This window comes from Salvelinus sp. IW2-2015, linkage group LG19, assembly GCF_002910315.2.
Source record: "Salvelinus sp. IW2-2015 linkage group LG19, ASM291031v2, whole genome shotgun sequence".
Lineage (NCBI taxonomy): Eukaryota > Metazoa > Chordata > Actinopteri > Salmoniformes > Salmonidae > Salvelinus > Salvelinus sp. IW2-2015.
The window spans coordinates 1,912,182-1,932,974 of NC_036859.1; the positions used below are offsets into that span (position 1 = coordinate 1,912,182).

At 43.2% G+C, this 20,793-nt stretch overlaps 1 protein-coding gene across 1 annotated transcript in view; it reads left to right on the plus strand.

Annotated features, from left to right (window-relative positions):
* Positions 1-443: 443 nt before the first annotated feature.
* The window catches only part of LOC111979533 (zinc finger E-box-binding homeobox 1-like), a 106,664-nt gene continuing 86,314 nt past the window's right edge, over positions 444-20,793 (plus strand). The window contains exon 1 of the mRNA XM_070448751.1: positions 444-562. Coding sequence (XP_070304852.1) covers positions 505-562 — 58 coding nt within the window. The 5' untranslated portion in view covers positions 444-504. The remainder of the gene's footprint in view (positions 563-20,793) is intronic.

A 20,793-nucleotide genomic window follows, 5' to 3' on the forward strand; every position in this document is an offset into this window, starting at 1 on the left:
TAAAGTATTTTCCTTTCCAAAAGAAGAGTTTATAATTGTAGCAGCCAACTGATGGACTGTCTGTTACCTGTCAAAATGTTATCTGTTGTCAAAACACATGACCAGGTTCTTATTTTAACCATGCATCTTATATTTTCGGCAACAGGAGCAAACGATCAAGAGTCCGGCGAAAGCAAAAGCTCGGGGTGGACTCTATGTGCTGCCAGTAGGTAGATGGGRCATGTGCTGGGGTGTTAGCAGTGGGGAAACACTCTTTTCACGCCACTTCGYTACSGAAGTGACTTCTTCGTAGCAGGTTAGAATTTACGCTGRAGGTTAGGAGAAAGAATTTAGTAGGTTAGGAGACTGGATAATGTGATGTCGTAAAGCAGAAAGTGTCGTAAACCAGGTYCAGAGGAGGGAGGGAGGGAGGTGGAGTGGAGAGYGGAGTGGGGTACGGGGGGAGGTGGCGAGAGAGGAGGTGACTCGCCCCGGCAGGCATTATTCAGACAGAGCGAAAGGATCATGGCGGATGGCCCCAGGTGTAAGCGCAGAAAACAGGCSAACCCGAAGAGGAATAACGGTAAGCCAAACTCCGTAAGCCGACGGGAAACGATTAAGTGAGATGGACTACGTACTTTTGGGTTCATTCAACTGTGTTCGCCGACTTTGGGACTTTTCTGACCCACGTTTTAGGGAGTTGAAGTGCTGGAAAGTAGTACGTATATTCAAATGTGGTGTGTACCGTTATACCTGGCTCGCTTCTCTCCGCCTAGCGCAGCAGCACTGSTCGAGCGTACCGTTATACGCACCTCTCATCCCGTGGATTTGAGTGAGAGACTGATTTTGTTCCTCGATCCAATTTTCTTTTACGGTCACTTGTCACCTTGTTTGTATAAGAGACGAGATGCAATGTGTTATATTTGTAAACAGAAATCCTGTCGTTTGCTACGCTTTTACTCAACAAAAACTTCTAAGCTAACAGGCTAACAGCTTGCTAACTTGSTGTCCCAGACATTCAGTTCAGTTAAACTCAGCCACCTGTAATTTTACTGAAAAATTACGAGATAATGGCAATAGCTAGTCTGTCGTGTTTTGCTACAGGTAGCAGAGTTATTTGAATGCATAGTATATTCTTCCATTTGACTTTGTACACTCACTAGTTGCATGTCAATCTGGACTTGCATTAGGCCTATATTACTAGATAAATAAAATACATTTAATCGGGCTTGTGTTGTGACTTGGGCAGCAGCCCCTTCTATTATCCCGCACGCAACACTGTTTGATGCATTGGTGTCGAGGCTTTTGCTAAGGTAGGAGATCTGTGTTGTACAAAGTATTGTCGTATTAGTCCACTTTTGTCCATTTAGATTTGAATACATCACACTCGGGCTTCTCGTGGTCTCCTTTTTAGGTAGCGTAACTTTGTTTTGGTCTTAACCTGATCCGTTTTACTTTACATGTTAGTCCTCAAATTTAGCTTGTTGAATAGCTTGTGATGATTTTAATATGTGGAAGAGAAGCTGATATATTGCCTAGGCTAGTACTTACCTGTTATTCTGGGTGGTGCAAGCAATGCATGAAAGAAATGGGCGTCACACAGCCCATAGCCTTCCTATGTGTGTGAGCAACTGCTGCAGTCTATATAAGGAATCGAGTTATGCAGCAGCAACAACGCAGCCTGGACATTCTGTCTAACGACCCAAACTTCACGTGAATGAAAGGTAACAGAACACATAAATAATACACTGCACGAAATATTTTTTATTTATTGAATAGTTCAATTGCTACATGAGCATAAACAGGCTAATGATACTCAGTTTGCTCAATTAACAACATTTTACCTACAATAGCATAGAACGGCAATTTATTTTTTCGATGTAGCCTAATCATTCACTTGATTTTTATGACGTTTGTCAGCAAATGATTGTAGCTCGGATTCCACTTTAGATTTGATCAGAAAAGAGTAGCTCCCTCTCATTGGAGGGTGTCTACCTGTGTTCTACCTATCCTCCTCACTTTCACTCTACCTACCGGCCAATAAAATATTATAGGTAGTACCGTTATTCGAGTAGTGAGATGAGGGCTGGAAACAGGAAAGCACCTTTTCCTGTGGCCGCTGACGACACAAGATGTGACACAGAGCTGAGCGCCGTGCCGCCCAGGCAGCGTCCGTGCGCAGGCAGGAGCCATCAACATGTTCACCTGAACAGTGAAAACGGGGCTCGCAAATGTCCTCCTATAAAACCCTACCTGCGGCATTTATCTTTACAGTATTATTGGCACAGATTGCGGGAAAGTATTTGTTTATTTTAAACCTATCTTCATTCTAGAGCAGACGAGGGAAAAGACTCCAATATACGCTGCAGCAAATGGCAACTTGTGCAGGTAGAAAAACATGAATGGTTGTTTAGTTTATCCGTGCATATCAGCGTCAGTAGATTCTTGGTTTCTCACTGTTGGTTTTGTTCTCGCGGGGTTTTTCACTCATAAACATGCATGATGATGTCCAATTTGTTGATGTTTGATTAGGATGTTTTTTGTTCCGTTCTTTTTCTTTTTGTCGAAACAAGTGATGTATAATCTACTCTCGTGTAGCCTACCGCCCTGTGTGTGTGTCACCGTGCGGGCAAGGGAAGAATAGGTTGTGACGGAAAAGGAAAGCAGTACACAAGGCGGATGCGAATGACTCCGTTATTTCCAGTAATAGATAGCAATATTGTGAAACAGACAGCACACAGCTAAATGTTTTCCATCTATTGTTTTCAATGATATCGTTACGCAATTTCCGAGTGGGTCGATGGAATGGAATGGCGGTGTGTACCGTTACTGCAGTGAAGGCGGGGCTGCTGCTTTTTATGTTATGAGACGGCCAGGTATGCAAGGTGATGCAACACCTATGAAGGTGCCTCGAACTATATCGTTTTTATATTACTGCGTCATTTTTTTATTGTTTTAATATATATCCAGTCTATTCGATCACGTGTCATTTATGATAGCAAGGCATGTTTAGTGTTATTCTATGACGGGCAACGATCATTTGACGGTTGACCGCGGGCCATAGGGTTGAGGTCCACGTCTTCATGCCGTTTTATTTTAGCCTACACCTTATGTTTTAAACCCTTCAGTGTTATTTTTTGTCATTCTGTCATTTTTTATTGTTTTGAAAAATAAACATTGTCCCGCTTCGTATTAATAATTTGCGTTAGGCCTACATTTGAAATAATTAATTACATGTTGGACTGATGTGATATGCTTACGTTATTGATGCGTAATAATGGAAAATAACAGTGTTATTTCATGAAGCTCTCCCTCCCAGTAGCAAATCAAAAGATGTTAGAAGCAGGCAGGGTGTCACGTGGTGTCTCTCCTCCGTACATGGGGGGATGTTTTCATTACCTTGATGCTGTTTCTTCTCGGGTACTTGAATCTTGTAGTTAAGCTGCTATTTCCATCTTGTAGCCAATTATGGTATCATAGCCTACTTCCGATTTTGGGACTTATTCTACCAGCTGTTGGAGAGACTAGTATGCAAGCACATTGGTGTGTGTGTGTGGTGTGTGTGTGTGGTGTGTGAGCAAGACCTCCTGCTAAGGTACAGTTTATACGAACCAAGGCTGCTCAGTACCCTGCCTTGACAGATGACGGTTTGGGCTTGCGTCCCAAATGGCGTCCCAAATGACACCTTATTCCGTATATAGTGCACTATGTAGGGATATGGTGCCATTTGAGACTCGGTCCTGATATTATGGCCCATGCAGCTGTAAAAATCAGGGCATCAGGTTCAGCAACTGGCAGCAAGGAGGACGGTGTGTGTGTGTCCTGGCTGGGTTTAACAGGTGCCGGCCATCCCTAAGCGCGCTGCTTTTGTCACGCCTCTCTGCCGAGGCTGTAATTTTAACACGACAATTTGGGAATAGAGGAATGTGGGCTCGTGTTAACATACTTCACAGTATAAACACAGCCTTCTCAGCACTGGCCCTGTAGCTGCTTAGGATTTCACTTAGACTCACTGTCTATGTCCCAAATGGCGCCATAGTATTCCCTATGTAGTGCACTGCTTTTGACCAGGGCCAATGGGGTTCTGGTGAAAAGTACTCTATTGAATAGGGAATAAGGGTGCCATTTGGGACTTGCACCTGATTAAAGACGAGCCAAATCCACGTGTAAAGTCACACCCTCAAMGACTGCCTAGATGTTACAAACCGTTTCTGATAGTCTAGATATTAATTATTTACCAGTATGTTTTGAGTATTTAAATTAAAGACATTCTGCTTTGACTTTGATGTAGCTGCAACTGGCAGCTGGCTAAATGGGCCTAGTTGATTATAAYAGGGGTTAATTCACACTTTCAATGGCAGAGATTTGCCACAGTAGCCCTAACTGTGTTGATTGACCTGTAACCGGAGACATCAAATTTCACTTTCCCCTTATCCTAGACCCTGAGGGTGTGTGTGTATATACAGTGTGTGTGTATGTATGTATGTATGTGTGTGTGCGTACGTGTTCCTTTAATGAAATGGTGCTGAGGAATAACAAACCCCACCTTTCTACTTTTATGGTAAAGGGGAGGTGAATCTAGACTGGGGGAGGGGCTGCTGTGGCTAATGTGTGTGTGTGTGTGTGTGTTTAGGAAGGTGGGAAATGGCTCCTTCCCCTGGGCTTTGCGTGGCCTCCTCTTGTTATAGCCTCGCTACTGTATATAGCCTCACTACTGTTATTTTTCACTGTCTTTTCACTGTTGTTTTATTTCTTTACTTACCTACTGTTCACCTAATACCTTTTTTGCACTATTGGTTAGAGCCTGTAAGTAAGCATTTCACTGTAAGGTCTACACCTGTTGTATTCGGCGCACGTGACAAGTTTACTTTGATTTGATTTACATTTTATTTATTTTTTATTTCACCTTTATTTAACCGGGTAGGCCAGTTGAGAACAAGTTCTCATTTACAACTGCGACCTGGCCAAGATAAAGCAAAGCAGTGTGACAAAAACAACAACACAGAGTTGTTACACATGGGAATAACAAAATGTACAGTCAATAACACAATAGAAAAATCTATGTACAGTCGTGGCCAAAAGTTTTGAGAATGACACAAATATTATTTTTCACAAAGTCTGCTGCCTCAGTTTGTATGATGGCAATTTGCATATACTCCAGAATGTTATGAAGAGTGATCAGATGAATTGCAATTAATTGCAAAGTCCCTCTTTGCCATGCAAATSAACMGAATCCCCKKAAAACATTTCCACTGCATTTCAGACCTGCCACAAAAGAACCAGCTGACATCATGTCAGTGATTCTCTCGTTAACACAGGTGTGAGTGTTGACGAGGACAAGGCTGGAGATCACTCTGTCATGCTGATTGAGTTCGAATAACAGACTGGAAGCTTCAAAAGGAGGGTGGTGCTTGGAATCGTTGTTCTCTGTCATCCATGGTTACCTGCAAGGAAACACGTGCCGTCATRATTGCTTTGCACAAAAAGTGCTTCACAGCCAAGGATATTGCTGCCAGTAAGATTGCACCTAAATCAACCATTTATTGGATCATCAAGAACTTCAAGGAGAGAGGTTAAATTGTTGTGAAGAAGGCTTCAGGGCGCCCAAGAAAGTCCAGCAAGCGCCAGGACCGTCTCCTAAAGTTGATTCAGCTGCGGGATCAGGTAAAGTCATTTTCTCTGATGAATCCCCTTTCCGATTGTTTGGGGCATCTGGACAAAGCTTGTCCGGAGAAGACAAGGGAGCGCTACCATCAGTCCTGTGTCATGCCAACAGTAAAGCATCCTGAGACCATTCATGTGTGGGGTTGCTTCTCAGCCAAGGGAGTGGGCTCACTCACAATTTTGCCTAAGAACACAGCCATGAATAAAGAATGGTACCAACATATCCTCCGAGAGCAACTTCTCCCAACCATCCAGGAACAGTTTGGTGACAAACAATGCCTTTTCCAGCATGATGGAGCACCTTGCCATAAGGTAAAAGTGATAACTAAGTGGTTCGGTGAACAAAACATTGATATTTTGGGTCCATGGCCAGGAAACTCCCCAGACCTTAATCCCATTGAGAACTTGTGGTCAATCCTCAAGAGGCGGGTGGACAAACAAAACCCCACAAATTCTGACAAACTCCAAGCATTGATTATGCAAGAATGGGCTGCCATCAGTCAGGATGTAGCCCAGAAGTTAATTGACAGCATGCCAGGACGGATTGCAGGGTGGATTACAATTTAGCATTAACACTGGAGTGATAGATGTGCAGATGATGATGTGCATGTAGAGATACTGGGGTGCAAATCAGCAAAAAAAATAACAATATGGGGATGAGATAGTTGGGTGGGCTATTTACAGATGGGCTGTGTACAGGTGCAGCGATCGGTAAGCTGCTCTGACAGCTGATYCTTAAAGTTAGTAAGGGATATATGAGTCTCCAGCTTCAGTGATTTTTGCACTTAGTTCCAGTCATTGGCAGCTGAGAACTGGAAGGAAAGGCGGCCAAAGGGGGTGTTGGCTTTGGGGATGACCAGTGAAATATACCTGCTGTGCTACAGGTGGGTGTTGCTATGGTGACCAGTGAGCTGAGATAAGGCAGGGATTTACCTAGCAAAGACTTATAGATGACCTGGAGCCAGTGGGTTTGGCGACGAATATGTAGTGAGGGCCAGCCAACGAGAGCATACAGGTCGCAATGGTGGGTAGTATATGGGGCTTTAGTGACAAAATGGATGGCACTGTGATAGACTACATCCAATTTGCTGAGTACTGTAGAGTGTTGGAAACTATTTTGTAAATGACATCGCCGAAGTCAAGGAACGGTAGGATAGTCAGTTTTACGAGGGTATGTTTGGCAGCATGAGTGAAGGAGGCTTTGTTGCGAAATAGGAAGCCGATTCCAGATTTAATTTTGGATTGTAGATGCTTAATGTCTTAATTTACAGTCTAACCAGACACCTAGGCATTTGAAGTTGTCCACATATTCTAAGTCAGAACCGTCCAGAGTAGTGATGCTAGTCGGGCAGGTGAGTGCGGCCAGCGATCGGTTGAAGAGCACGCATTTAGTTTTACTAGCATTTAAGAGCAGTTGGAGGCCACGGAAGGAGTGTTGTATGGCATTGAAACTCATTTGGAGGTTTGTTAACACAGTGTCCAAAGAAGGGCCAGATGTATACAGAATGGTGTCGTCTGCGTAGTGGTGGATCAGAGAATCACCAGCAGCAAGAGCGACATCATTGATYTATACAGAGAATTGAGTCGGCCCTAGAATTGAACCCTGTGGCACCGTCATAGAGACTGCTAGAGGTRCGGACAACAGGCCCTCCGATTTGACACACTGAACTCTATCTGAGAAGTAGTTGGTGAACCAGGCGAGGCAGTCATTTGAGAAACCAAGGCTATTGAGTCCGTGGCTGAGGTACACCCGTGACCCGCTCGGAAACCAGATTGCATAGCGGCGAAGGTARGGTGGGATTCGAAATGGTTGGTGAATTTACATGAATTAATGTGTGGCAAGGCTTAAAGGAAAACTCCACGCCAAAAAACTATCTTTTGGTATTTGTTTCATTAGCCCATTATTGATACAGTCCTGAAATGTTTTGCATGTCAGCAATCAAGTTTTCAAGATATTTAGCTTTCAAAATACCACATGATGCAAAWTGCATAATTCCGGCAATATTTKTGTATTTTGAAAGGTACACATCTTGAAAACTTGATTGCTGACATGCAAAACATTTTGGGACTATATCAACAATGGACTAATGAAACATATACCAAAAGATAGTTTTTGGGTGGAGTTTTCCTTTAAGCACTTGTTCCCTATTGTGAGTATTTTGTGTTGTAATGAAATGATGTAGCCACTAGCCAGATAACACTTAGGTTATTACTGTCCAGCTTGTTTGTGAGAGATGGCTTAATTATTCAGATGAAATAGGCTAAAATAGGCTATTATTGTGTATTAGGTTTACAGGAACATTTATATCCATGTTAACAATCCTAAATTCTCAAGTGATACAAAATACAGAACTGCAGTGTCATATTCATCAGTGCACACTGTAACAATATGTTTTGCAACAGAAAAACGAAAACAATGGTTCCTTATTGGACACGTTCAAATAGTAGTCCTTCCCTGTTTTGGTTTCCATTTAGTTCCGAGTGATTTTTTTATTAMATATTTTATTAACCTTTATTGAACTAGGCAAMTCAGTTAAGAACAAATTCTTATTTACAATGACAGCCTACCAGAAGGCAAAKGGTCTCCTTTGGGGACGGGGCCTGGGATTATAAACATAGGCTAATTCTCAACCCTCTGAAAGAGATCTCATCCAGTTGTAGGCCTAGTTCTAATGTCCCGTCAGCTAGGCCGTGATCAATGTTTTACGCTGTTACCAGAACAGTATAGGCCTAGGTAGGCTTTTTATCATGTCAAACTATAGGCTTATCTTAACTCTGAGTTAGTACAGTTGGAATGATTTGAGAGTGGGTTGGACTGATTTCTTCCAGAGGCCACCACGTTATTGTTTGAGAAACTTCATTCCAGAAAGAACATGTTTTTCTTCTCTCTCTCACACACACTAGCTGGGTCTGCAGGTAGCCTAGTGGTTAGAGTATTGGGCCAGTAACTGGGAAGGTTGCTAGATCGAATCCCCGAGCTGACAAGGTAAAAAATCTGTCGATCTGCCCCCGAACAAGGCAGTTAACCCAGTGTCCCGAGGCTGTCGTTTGTAAATAAGAATTTGTTCTTAACTGACTTGCCTCGTTAAATAAAGGATTAAGAAAAAATGTATTTCATTCAGTCACCTGAATACCAGCAATAGCCTATAGGTGCATTATTGGGTCTTGTGATGGCTTAGGCTAAGCTATTGTGTGCTGGATTTAGAGTGAAAGAAGGCCCAAGAAGGCCCCTATGTCCCAAATGGCACTTTTATTCCCTTTATGGTGGGAACATATTAGGGCCCCTGGTCAAAAGTAGTGCACACTATAGGGAATAGGGTGCCATTTTGGACGCATCCCTAGTTACCTTTGCCATTGACTGGCCTCCCTCCTACCTTTTAAAGCGTGAGGCAGAAGAAAGAATCCATTCACGGGCAATACTGAGAAGGGGGAACTCTCTTTCTTTCACACTCGGCTGGTGGGAAACCCTCTCCTTGTTTCCACCAGCTCATTTGCAAACCCTCCCATGCTCTTTATTATGGAAGCCTCTGCAAAGAATACAGAGTTAGAGAGGCACTCCACTCCAGGAAGTTATGAAATCATTTGAAATCTCACTAGCTATGCCTCGGCTCTTAGCCCCTCTGGGCATTATGTCTTCCTGGTGGTGGTCATGGAAATACAGTAGTTTCTATTGTGATGTCTGTTGTAAACAGACAGGTCATTTGTCTTCACTAACAGGGTTCACTAACATTATCCCAAACCATAATACAGTACAGTAATAGGGAGAGGCAAGGACTCAGTGTTAGAGTGGGATCGCTGGGGAGTTGACAGTATAGAGGAGCTGTGATGTAGCGTAATGAGGGATCATTAGCTAGTGCTAACAGCAGCTAGGGTGGTTTTGGTGCTGCTATCTGCTGAGTTATGAGCGGAGGGAGGGAAACTGGTGGAGGGAGGGAAACTGAAGGAGAGGTGGGGGAGAGAGAGACAGAAGGAGAGAGAGAGGTGGGTGGGTGGGTGGAGGAAGAGAGAGAGACCTCCCAGCAGCAGGCACCTTTGCCTCAGCCCAGCCGCTTTCTGTTGTGTCCGAAATGGCACCCAATTCCCTACAGTGGCAAGAAAAAGTATGTGAACCCTTTGGAATTARCTGGATTTCTGCATAAATTGGTCATCAAATTTGATCTGATCTTCATCTAAGTCACAACAATAGACAAACATAGTGTGCTTAAACTAATGACACACAAATTATTGTATTTGTCTGGTCTATATTGAATACATCATTTAAACATTCACAGTGTAGGTTGGAAAAAGTATGTGAACCCCTAGGCTAATGACTTCTCCAAAAGCTAATTGGAGTCAGGAGTCAGCAAACCTGGAGTCCAATCAATGAGACGAGATTTGAGATGTTGGTTAGAGCTGCTTTGCTCGATAAAAAACACTCACAAAATMTGAGTTTGCTATTCACAAGAAGCATTTCCTGATGTGAACCATGCCTCAAACAAAAGAGATCTCAGAAGACCTAAGATTAAGAATTGTTGACTTGCATGAAGCTGGAAAGGGTTACAAAGGTATCTCTAAAAGCCTTGATGTWCATCAGTTCACGGTAAGATACATTGTCTATAAATGGATTAAGTTCAGCACTGTTGCTACTCTCCCTAGAAGTGGCTGTCCTGCAAAGATGACTACAAGAGCACAGCGCAGAATGCTCAATGAGGTTAGGAAGAATCCTAGAGTGTCAGSTAAAGACTTAKAGAAATCTCTGGAACATGCTAACATCTCTGTTGARGAGTCTACGYTACGTAAAACATTAAACAAGAATGGTGTTCATGGGAGGACACCACGGAAGAAGGCACTGCTGTCCAAAAAACCATTGRTGCARGTCTGAAGTTTGCAAAAGCGCACCTGGATGTTCCACAGCGCTACCAGCAAAATATTCTGTGGACAGATGAAACTACAGTTGAGTTGTTTAGAAGGAACACACAACACTATGTGTGGAGAAAAAAAGGCACAGCACTCCAACATCAAAACCTCATCCCAACTGTAAAGTATGGTGGAGGGAGCATCATGGTTTGGGGTTGCTTTGCTGCCTCAGGGCCTGGACAGCTTGCTATCGTCGACGGAAAAATAAATTCCCAATTTATTAAGACATTTTGCAGGAGAATGTTAGGCTATTTGTCCACCAATTGAAGCTCAACAGAAGTTGGGTGATGCAACAGGACAACGACCCAAAACACAGAAGTAAATCAACAACAGAATGGCTTCAACAAAAGAAAATACACCCACTGGAGTGGCCCGGCCCGATTGAGATGCTGTGGCATGACCTCAAGAGAGCAGTTCACACCAGACATTCCAAGAATATTGCTGAACTGAAATAGTTCTGAAACAGTTTTGTAAAGAGGAATGGTCCAATATTCCTCCTGACCGTTGTGCAGGTCTGATTCGCAACTACAGAACACATTTGGTTGAGGTTATTGCTGCCAAAGGAGGGTCAACCAGTTATTAAATCCAAGGGTTCACATACTTTTCCCACCCTGCACCGTGAATGTTTACACAGTGTGTTCAATAAAGACATGAAAACGTATAATTGTTTGTGTGTTATTAGTTTACGCAGACTGTGTTTGTCTATTGTTGTGACCGAGATGAAGATCAGATCAAATTTTTGTGACCAATTGATGCAGAAATCCAGGTATTTCCAAAGGGTTCACATACTTTTTCTTGCCACTATATATAGTGCACTGCTTTTGCATGCGCTCTGGTCAAAAGTAGTGCACTACATAGGCAATAGGGTGCCATTTGGGATGAAGAGCCTGTCTTTGAGGACATTAAATCAGGGCCAGACAGGTGGGTGAGGGGTACTGTACTCTACAAAGAGGCCCCTGGGAGTGTGTGTGTGGGTGGGGGGTACGTCAGTATTAAGAACACTGGAAAGGTTTGGCCTAATATGGGTTTATGTTGCAGGGTGTGTGTGCAGAGTATATTATATGTGTGTGTGCACGTGCAATCGTGAGTGTGTGTCTGCTCGCGCGTGCGTGTGTGTGTGTACATGTGTGGTATTGAATTGGAGGTTATGTCAGCTAAATGTCCTCTTCAGAGGTGATGTGAGCAGAGGGTGTGTCAGGGGAGGCTGTGTTGATGGTGGATGTGTATGCGTGTGTGTCAGCGGAGGTTGTATTGATAAGGCTGTTAGGAGAACGCTGTGTGCCTACTGTGTGTGTCGCCTTTGTCTGAATGAAACCCACTATGGGTTAACAGTGGGCTAAAGAATAAGGGGCCCTGGGCCCAGTTGCATAAAACATCTTGACTCACTTAGGTGATTGGGTCTGGGTACAGAGTTTCCCCCTATATATCTGTCTCTCTCAGTCTCCACACAATATTTACCTCCCCTCAGAGTTGTCCTCTGTCATTGTGGACGTTGTTTTTGTTGTTCTTTTGGTTTACCTTCCTGCTGAGTGGATAAGATCTGGGACACTTGCTCTCTTTCCTGTATCCTGGAGAATACCATACGCTCTCTAGTTCCTGAAGTGTATGTGCACCCCAAAAGCCAACCTATTTCCTATGTAGTGTACAATTTTTTACTAGGGCGCCATTTGCGATGTATCCAATGTTTTCCAGTTTGCCCTGAGCTCACTCACAGTCTAATTTCACAGTCAAGGGCCGAAAAATTGCCAAAGACTCCAGCCACCGAAGCCATAGAATGTTCACTCTGCTACCGTCCGGGAAAACGGATCCGGAGCATRGGCTCTTGGACCAACAGGCTCCGAGACAGCTTCTACCCCCCAAGCCATAAGACTGCTAAATAGCCAGACTGCTAAATAGTCAGTAAAGGGTGCCCAAACTATCTGCACTGACCCCACACACACTTGCTWGACTATTTATACAAACCATAGACACACTCACTCACACACACACACTACATTGACACTCCCTCCCAAAACAGCCAATCATTCACATACACTACATAGACACATGCYTAACACACACACGCAGACCGACACAACATAAACACACACTTTTTACACTCATAATTTGCTGCTGCTGCTCTGTTCTTTATTTTACTATTATTATTGTCTTTCCTGGTGCCTAACTGTACCTCGTACCTCTGCACATTGATCTGGTACTGGTTCTCCCTGAATATAGCTTCATGTTTTTTTTTTTTTATTCCTCTCGTGTTACTATTTCTAAACTCTGCATTGTTGGGAGCATTTCACTGTAAAGTCTACACCTGTTGAATTTGGTGCATTTGACAAATACGATTGTATTTTATGTCCTTGTAGTCGGATCAAATACGATTGTATTCGTCACACGCGTCGTGAACAACAGGTGTGGACTAAAGGTGAAATGCATACGTACGGCCCCTTCCCAAAAATACAGAGAGAAAGAAAATAGAGAAATAATAGAAAAGTAATAACACGTAATAATAAAAGTAATAACACATACCCAATGAGTAACGATAACTTGGCTATACAAGGGGTACCAGTACAGAGTGGATGTGCAGGGGTACGAGTTGGTTGAGGTAGATATGTACATATAACTAGGAATAAAGTAACAGATAGTAAACAGTAGCAGCAGAGTATGTCATGGCAAAGAAAAGTTAGTGCCAAAAGGGTCAATGCAGATAGTTAGTTAACTAGTTAGCTAGCCGGACTATCTAGTAGTCTTATGGCTTGGGGGTATAATCTGTTCAGACTCGTGTTGGTTCCAGAATTGTTCATCGGTACCACTTGCTGTGTGGTAGCAGAGAGAACGGTCTATGACTAGGGTGGCTGGAGTCTTTGACAATTTTCAGGGCCTTCCTCTGACACCGCCTGGTATAGAGGTCCTGGATGGCAGGGAGCTCGGCCCCAGTGATGCACTGGGRCATCCGCACTACCCTCTGTAGCGCCTTGCAGTCGGATCCCAAGAAGTTGCCATACCAAGCAGTAATGCAGCCCGTCAAGATGCTCTCAATGGTGCAGCTGTATAACATTTTGAGGAGCTGAGGGCCCATGCCAAATTTTTTCAGCCTCCTTTTGGGGGAAGAAGCGTTGTCGTGCCCTCTTCACGACTGTGTAGGTGTGTTTGGACCACGATAGATCCTTAGTGATGTGGACACCGAGGAACTTGAAGCTCTCAGCCTGCTCCACTACAGCCCAGCTCCCCTATCACTAGTGAGAGCCCGGTCCTCCTCCACACCTCTCTACCTAGGCCTAACTATACACCTGGCAGTTTGTGCCTGTGTGAGCGTGTGTGTGTGTGCTGTCAGGGAGAGAGGAGGTGGGTCTGTCATGGCAGGATGTGAATGGCTGGTTGGTTTCCCTGGGTTTCTCTTAACTTTTTACATGGTTTGGTAAACTATCAGCTTTACTATCTGCTGTCAAAGCAACGGACAGACGGATAGACATCATCAGCTATCAGGCTCTGTGAAGCAAGGGTACTTGCTACTAGTGTGGCTACTAGTATTAGCAGGAAGTCCTGGTATAGTATACATGTAATGTCTGTTTTCCAAATGGCACCCTATTCCCCATGTAGGCTAGTGCACTACTTTTGACCAGAGCTCTTTAGCTGAGCTTTATATAGCATGCTAGATCCCAATGTCCATTCACCTTTTGGTTAGGTGTTCAGCTGGGCTAAGTTCTACTATATACAAACGGAGGGAGGAAGGAACCGCTCGTGTCCAGGTTATTCTGCTAAATGGCATTAGAAAGGGGTATCACTTTTTCCCCCTCGAAACACGTTAACATAATTGTCCTGAAGGCCTTGCTGCACGCTCACGCCACGGAGGAAACGGTTATAAAATCCTCCTGACCAAACTCTGTCAGGTGTTCTTTGTGAGAGGTTTAACGGGACTGGAGCCCAGAGGCATCTGTCTGCTCTGCTGGAATAGACGGGGCGAGGGGAGGCAGAGAGGAGGTGGGGAAGACAGGTGAAGAGGAGAGGGAGGCAGTAGGAGGCATGGAATATTTACTCCACACACTGTACAATGTTCCATCCTTAGTGTCATCCATTCATGAAAACGTCTGTGTCTCAAATGGCACCCTATTCCTTGTGTAGTGCACTACTTGACCATGGCCCATAGGGTCGCAGACAATGTTTAGAATGTGCTAATAGGCTGAAAGACACTGACATTCTCTTCTGAAGACATAACACTTCAGTTTCATGTGCGTGTGCAATGACCCTCCGACGTTTTCAAAGGTACCTGAAATATCTGGTTAACATGCTTCTTATTTCTGGCTCAAATTGGTTACCACATTGTTTGTGTTGTGTTTTGTTTAGTTTGTTTGTCAGTGTGAGTCAGTTTGCCATTGTGAATGTTAGTTCACAGCGTGTGTGTACTGCAAATGTAAGACTGGTTCTCATACTTTCAATGCAGCCATCTGCATGGTTTTTGTCATTTAATTTTATTTATGTATGTGTGTGGCATTCTTCGCTGCGTGCACGCATCTCCGTATCTCCCCCCTCAGCTTCACCCCTCTCCTGCCTCCTCGTCTGGGTGACATTTTAGAAGACGGCTCTCTGAATGCGTCTGACATTTGCTAAACTGCGTTCGGAGGGTCCTGCCTGTCCTTGCGTTTCCTTCCTTCTCCCCCACTCTGCACTGCATTGTGTAACTAGAGGGTGGATCCCAAATGGTACCCTATATAGTGCACTGGGCTCAGGTCAAAAGTAGTGCGCTATGTAGGGAATAGGGTGCCATTTGGGATGCAGTCGGGTTAAACGTGCAGTGAAAACACTGTGACAGACTGCATGCCCCTTGGGGATAACAGTGCAGCAGTACTTGTACAGCTAGGCTGAGGATTATTGTTCCTGTATACATACAGTAATACCCTCTTTCTATTTTTCTCCCATGTAGTACAGTACAAAGGCTTCAAACATTTACATTTCATCCTCCCACCAAATGAACATTATAGTTAGGTGCTCTAGTCAGAGTCAATTTAATTACCAAATTCACACATCATTTAATTATGTTGTAAGGGGAATCACTTTTAACCTGCACCGTGTGCAGTGCCTTGTGAGGTCAAACTCAGAATGATTGTGATCATGTAATGAATACGATGGGAGACAGAGTGTTGGTTTCAAGCGCAGGGCACAGCAGGTGTTTATTAGTAAAGGACCACAGGAAGAGGCAGGTAGCTGGGTCCAGGGACAGGGGCAGGGGCAGGCAGAYGGTAATACACAGGAAGAGGTAGGTAGCTGGGTCCAGGGACAGGGACAGGCAGAAGGTCATACACAGGYACTCCAAAAAGGTAACAGTATAGGCAGGGAAAAGGCTAATAACGTAGTCCTGGAGATCAGGCAAGAGGTTGACGACAGGAAATCTGATAGGCAAAAGTACAGGCAGGGAATAGGCAAAAAGGCATCATTAGTGAGGATGGCCAAAACAACTACGATACACAGGAGGACTAATACGGAAATAAACAGAGCTCCGACTAGAACGTGTAACAAAACAAACAATACCTCACAATGATGCGGTTCAAAGAACTGAACTAAATAGTGTGTGTGTAAATGACCTATCAGGTGTGTGAACAGGTGATCAGAATTCAGGTGATTGGGATCACGAGAGTGAGCTGCGTTCAGGGGATCTACGTGTTTGAYAGTGTGAGTTGGAAGCAGACGTTACAGATCACCTTTCCCCATCGTGCCTAGGCTATCCTGGACACAACTCCTTCCCAGCCCAGTCCCCACCCCAYTGGTTCAGTCAAGCTTCTAATATAACGGCACTAGCAACGCTTTCTCCACTCTTGGTCTGTGCCAAATGGCACCCTATTCCCTTTATAAAGCACTACTTTATAGTGTATTACTTTTGACCATGGTCAAAAATACTGTGCTATATAGGGAATAGGTTGCCATTTGGGGTCTGTGCCACTCAAATATCAACTCAACTGACTAGCTGCCAGCTTCTAGTGTCCTAGCGSTCCCATCCCACAGCTTGATGCCGGGCTCATTGACAGCCATTAAAACTGTAGCTAGCCTTGCCCACGCTAACCTAGACCTAATCTCGTTCGCAGACAGTTCCCCCCCAAGTACGCGAAGAGTCTGGTGGACCKACGTGTCAAACTTGGCCTTCATTAGCCAAAAGAGAAAGACCGGGAGAAACTTCTGGCGCATAGGCATTGGCTTAATCGGCTTAACCCTTTGACGTGTACCATCACATATTTGTGATCATTGTTGAGTGGTCCCGGCAGCGTATCATCGCAAATATGTGATTGGAATAGTAGCAACAGAACGTATGGTGCAGCAAACGTGTCTAAGCAGCATTGTTGTCTGAAAAGCATCTCAACAATGTTTTGTACTGATGGGAAATAAAGGTCTTCACAACTTCATTTCTCAATTTCACCTTTTATTGTAAACGATAAATGCGAACTTCATCATCCAAACATCACATGAAACACATCCAAAGACAAACTCATTCCATGCAAAAAAAAATGTAACATAAGTTAGCGACCTAACAGCTAGACTTGAACAAGGGAGAAATGTAATATTGTTTAGAAAAGAGACGCGTGTTAGCTAAACTAACCGCAGCTAAATTCTTTATGATGGCAGCCATGTTTGTTTATGTTCGACAAGCYAAAACTCCCTCATCCCAGAATGCCATTCACTATATAATGCAAATAAAGGAAGTCAAAGATGGCTGTGCCCATTACCTGAAGAATATGCCTAGAACGCCAGCATCCCGGAATCGCCTCCTCACTGTTGAKMTTGAGACTGGTGTTTTGCGGGTACTATTTAATGAAACTGCCAGTTGAGGACTTATGAGGAGTCTGTTCCTCAAACTAGACACTAATGTACTTGTCCTCTTGCTCAGTTGTGCACTGAGGCCTCCCACTCCTCTTTCTATTCTGGTTAGAGAGTTTGCGCTGTTCCATGAAGGGAGTAGTACACAGCGCTGTACAAGATCTTCAGTTTCTTGGCAATTTCTCGCATGGAATAGCCTTCATTTCTCAGAACAAGAATAGACTGAATAGTTTCAGAAGAAAGTTATTTGTTTCTGGCCATTTTGAGCCTGTAATCAAACCCACAAATGCTGATGCTCCATCCAGATACTCAACTAGTCTAAACAACAGTTTTCAGCTGTGCCAACATAATTGCAAAAGGGTTTTCTAATGATCAAATAGCTAATCCAAGTTTATAATTTTAAAAGGCTAACACAACATGCCATTGGAACACAGGAGTGATGGTTGCTGATAATGGGCCTCTGTACGCCTACGTAGATATTCCATTAAAAAATCTGCCGTTTCCAGCTACAATAGTCATTTACAACATTAACACTGTCTACACTGTATTTCCGATTAATTTGATGTTATTTTTAATGGACAAAAAAAATTGCTTTTCTTTCAAAAACAAGGACATTTCTAAGTGACGCCAAACCTTTGAATTAAGAATATCATGGAATTATAATAGAAAATTTTTGTTTCTCTTAGAATAAAAACCTTTATTAAAAACAGTTAGAAACCCAAAAATATTTTTAATTGTGTGCTCTGGACAGTTTAGTGTTTAGTGACAGTTTAGTTTAGTATAAGTAGGCCTGTTGTAAAATAAATATCATTAGCTTATTGCTGTCATTTGTTGGATACGGTAGGCACTGGCCTTATTTGGTAATTGCTGCAATATAGCCTGTTAAAAACGTTTGTGTTCGTAAGTGTTTTATTTCATTCTGTTGAGCCATGAAGTTATGTTCTAAATCTGTTGAGCCATCAAATTTAGTTCCTTAATGTAATGTTGTGTTTGCCGCAATATAATACAGTATCTTGCTCGTATTTTTCCGATAAACAATGACTTTACATTTACATTTAAGTCATTTAGCAGACGCTCTTATCCAGAGCGACTTACAAATTGGAAAGTTCATACATATTCATCCTGGTCCCCCCGTGGGGAATGAACCCACAACCCTGGCGTTGCAAGCGCCATGCTCTACCAACTGAGCCACACGGGACCAACTTGACTTAGGCCTACTTTTGATATGATCCTAATAAAGTTTTGAAAACTTTTGTGAAGGTTTTAGTGTGGTGTGGCTATTAGCCTATTATACTGCAGGCCTTTGATTTGAAGACATTGCGCACCGGCGCTCCAACTGACTCTGACAGTTGGACTTGAGATTCGGCCATAGGGTGGAGACAAATGTTTGCAGGTTTTATTAGCTGGCCGGTGGACTAACTAAAACATTTTAGCTGACATAGGCTAATTGAGTGACTGGCATACTGCAACAAGAGAGAAACTGCTGATGCACATCCACATGTTGAACTTGCACCTTGTGTATTCTACTATTCTAACTCTCAACAGTAAGTTGAGACCCCGGCTGAGTTCCTAGTTGCCCATCCCTGGTCTAAAGAATCCACATGTTCTGAAATATGAACATGGAAGTACTGGACAATTACAATTTATTTTTTGACACAATTACAATTATATTCTTGAATTGGACTCACATTTTATTGGTCTCTGTCTTGGACCCCTCGTCCCCCTTCCGGTATCAGTCTTGACTCGGACTTGATTTTGGCCGGTCTTGGTCTTGAATCGGTCTCGCTTTAGGTGGTCRCGAAGCACAACCCTAAAACTTAACCTAACATCTAACTTTAATTTGAACCCTTACCCTAATTGTTACCCTAAACCTAAACCCCTAAGCCTAAAATAGCCTTTTTCCTTGTGAGGACCGGCCACTTGTTTTACTACACGTGTTTTACTATCCTAATGTTTACATACCCTACATTACTCATCTCATATGTATATACTGTGCGCTATACCATCTACTGCATCTTGCCTATGCCGTTCGGCCATCGCTCATCCATATATTTACATGTACATATTCATTTCTTTACACTTGTGTGTATAAGGTAGTTGTTGTGAAATTGTTAGACTACTCGTTGATTATTGCTGCACGGTAGGAACTAGAAGCACAAGCATGTCGCTACACTCGAATTAACATCTGCCAACCATGTGTATGTGATCAATCAAATTTAATTTGTGAGGACTTCTGGTCCCCACAAGGATAGAAAAATCAAAATCACACACACACACACTACACAGAAAGAGTCATGGAATGGACTATCCACCTTGCGCCTGCAGGCTTGTTTATATGTCTGTTCCACCATCACCACATCCCATCCCTGGCAGATTTGTCATGATGTGGTTGCTCTTCTCCATCACACAATGGAAAGCTCTTCTCATGCAAAGTGTGTGTGTCTGTGTGTGTTTGTGTGTGCGTGTGAAGTGGATGTTGAGAGTCAGTAGAGAAAATGAAGAGTTCAGCGCTAAGCAGCAGTACATTATTATCAAATCAACATCAGCGTACCGTGCTTAGGCCTACCTGCTGCGTTGTCTGTATGATGTACTATCAGACCCATAGAAGCTAGTGGAGTGGTTTSCTGTCATACAGGGTAGGATTTAGTMGCTAGAAAATAGATATTACGRCTTCGGCAATGAATTTCCGTATTAGAGACTTAGTAATAGTCATCTTCATTAATATAGGCCTACGCCTACAAACAGTGCATCGGCACACACACACACACCAACAGAGAGAATACGTTTTATAATCATATAGGGGCTTTCTATATGATTACATGGTTGTTGCTATAGATGTTTTGCTGGATTGCGTGGATTAGGCTACGTGCCAGTCTTCAGTTCGGCAGACCGAGGTGGATGAAAAAGATTGGATTGAGCTAAATGGAAATAATATAATGTGTTGGTACTGCAAACGGAAAGTCCATGTTAGAGACCCAGAGCCTCTGCAAAAGCACATTTCGTGTCTCAAATGGCACCCTATTCCCTATATAGTGTCCTACTTTTACCAGAGCCTTATGTGCCCTGGTTAAGTGTAGTGCGCTACAATGTGAATAGGGTGCCTTTTGGGACGCAACCTAGTGTGGATTTATTGGTAAGGATGTTCTAGGTAATGCAGTCATCTTTTGCACTGTTAACTACATTGGAAATTCTAAGCAGTACTTGTATCTCACTTGAAATCTGTTCTTCAGCATTGCTTCTGAAATACATGCTTTTGTTTATCTATTTTTGTTTAATGCACATAGAAATATGATTCATCTTGATATTATTCATATTGCTATATGCCTTATCTGTAGGCTATTCTATATAATAATGTCACAGCTTTTCCTGTTAGATACACTATATATACAAACGTCTGTGGACACCCCTTCAAATTATTGGATTTGTCTATTTCAGCCACACCCGTTGCTGACAGGTGTATAA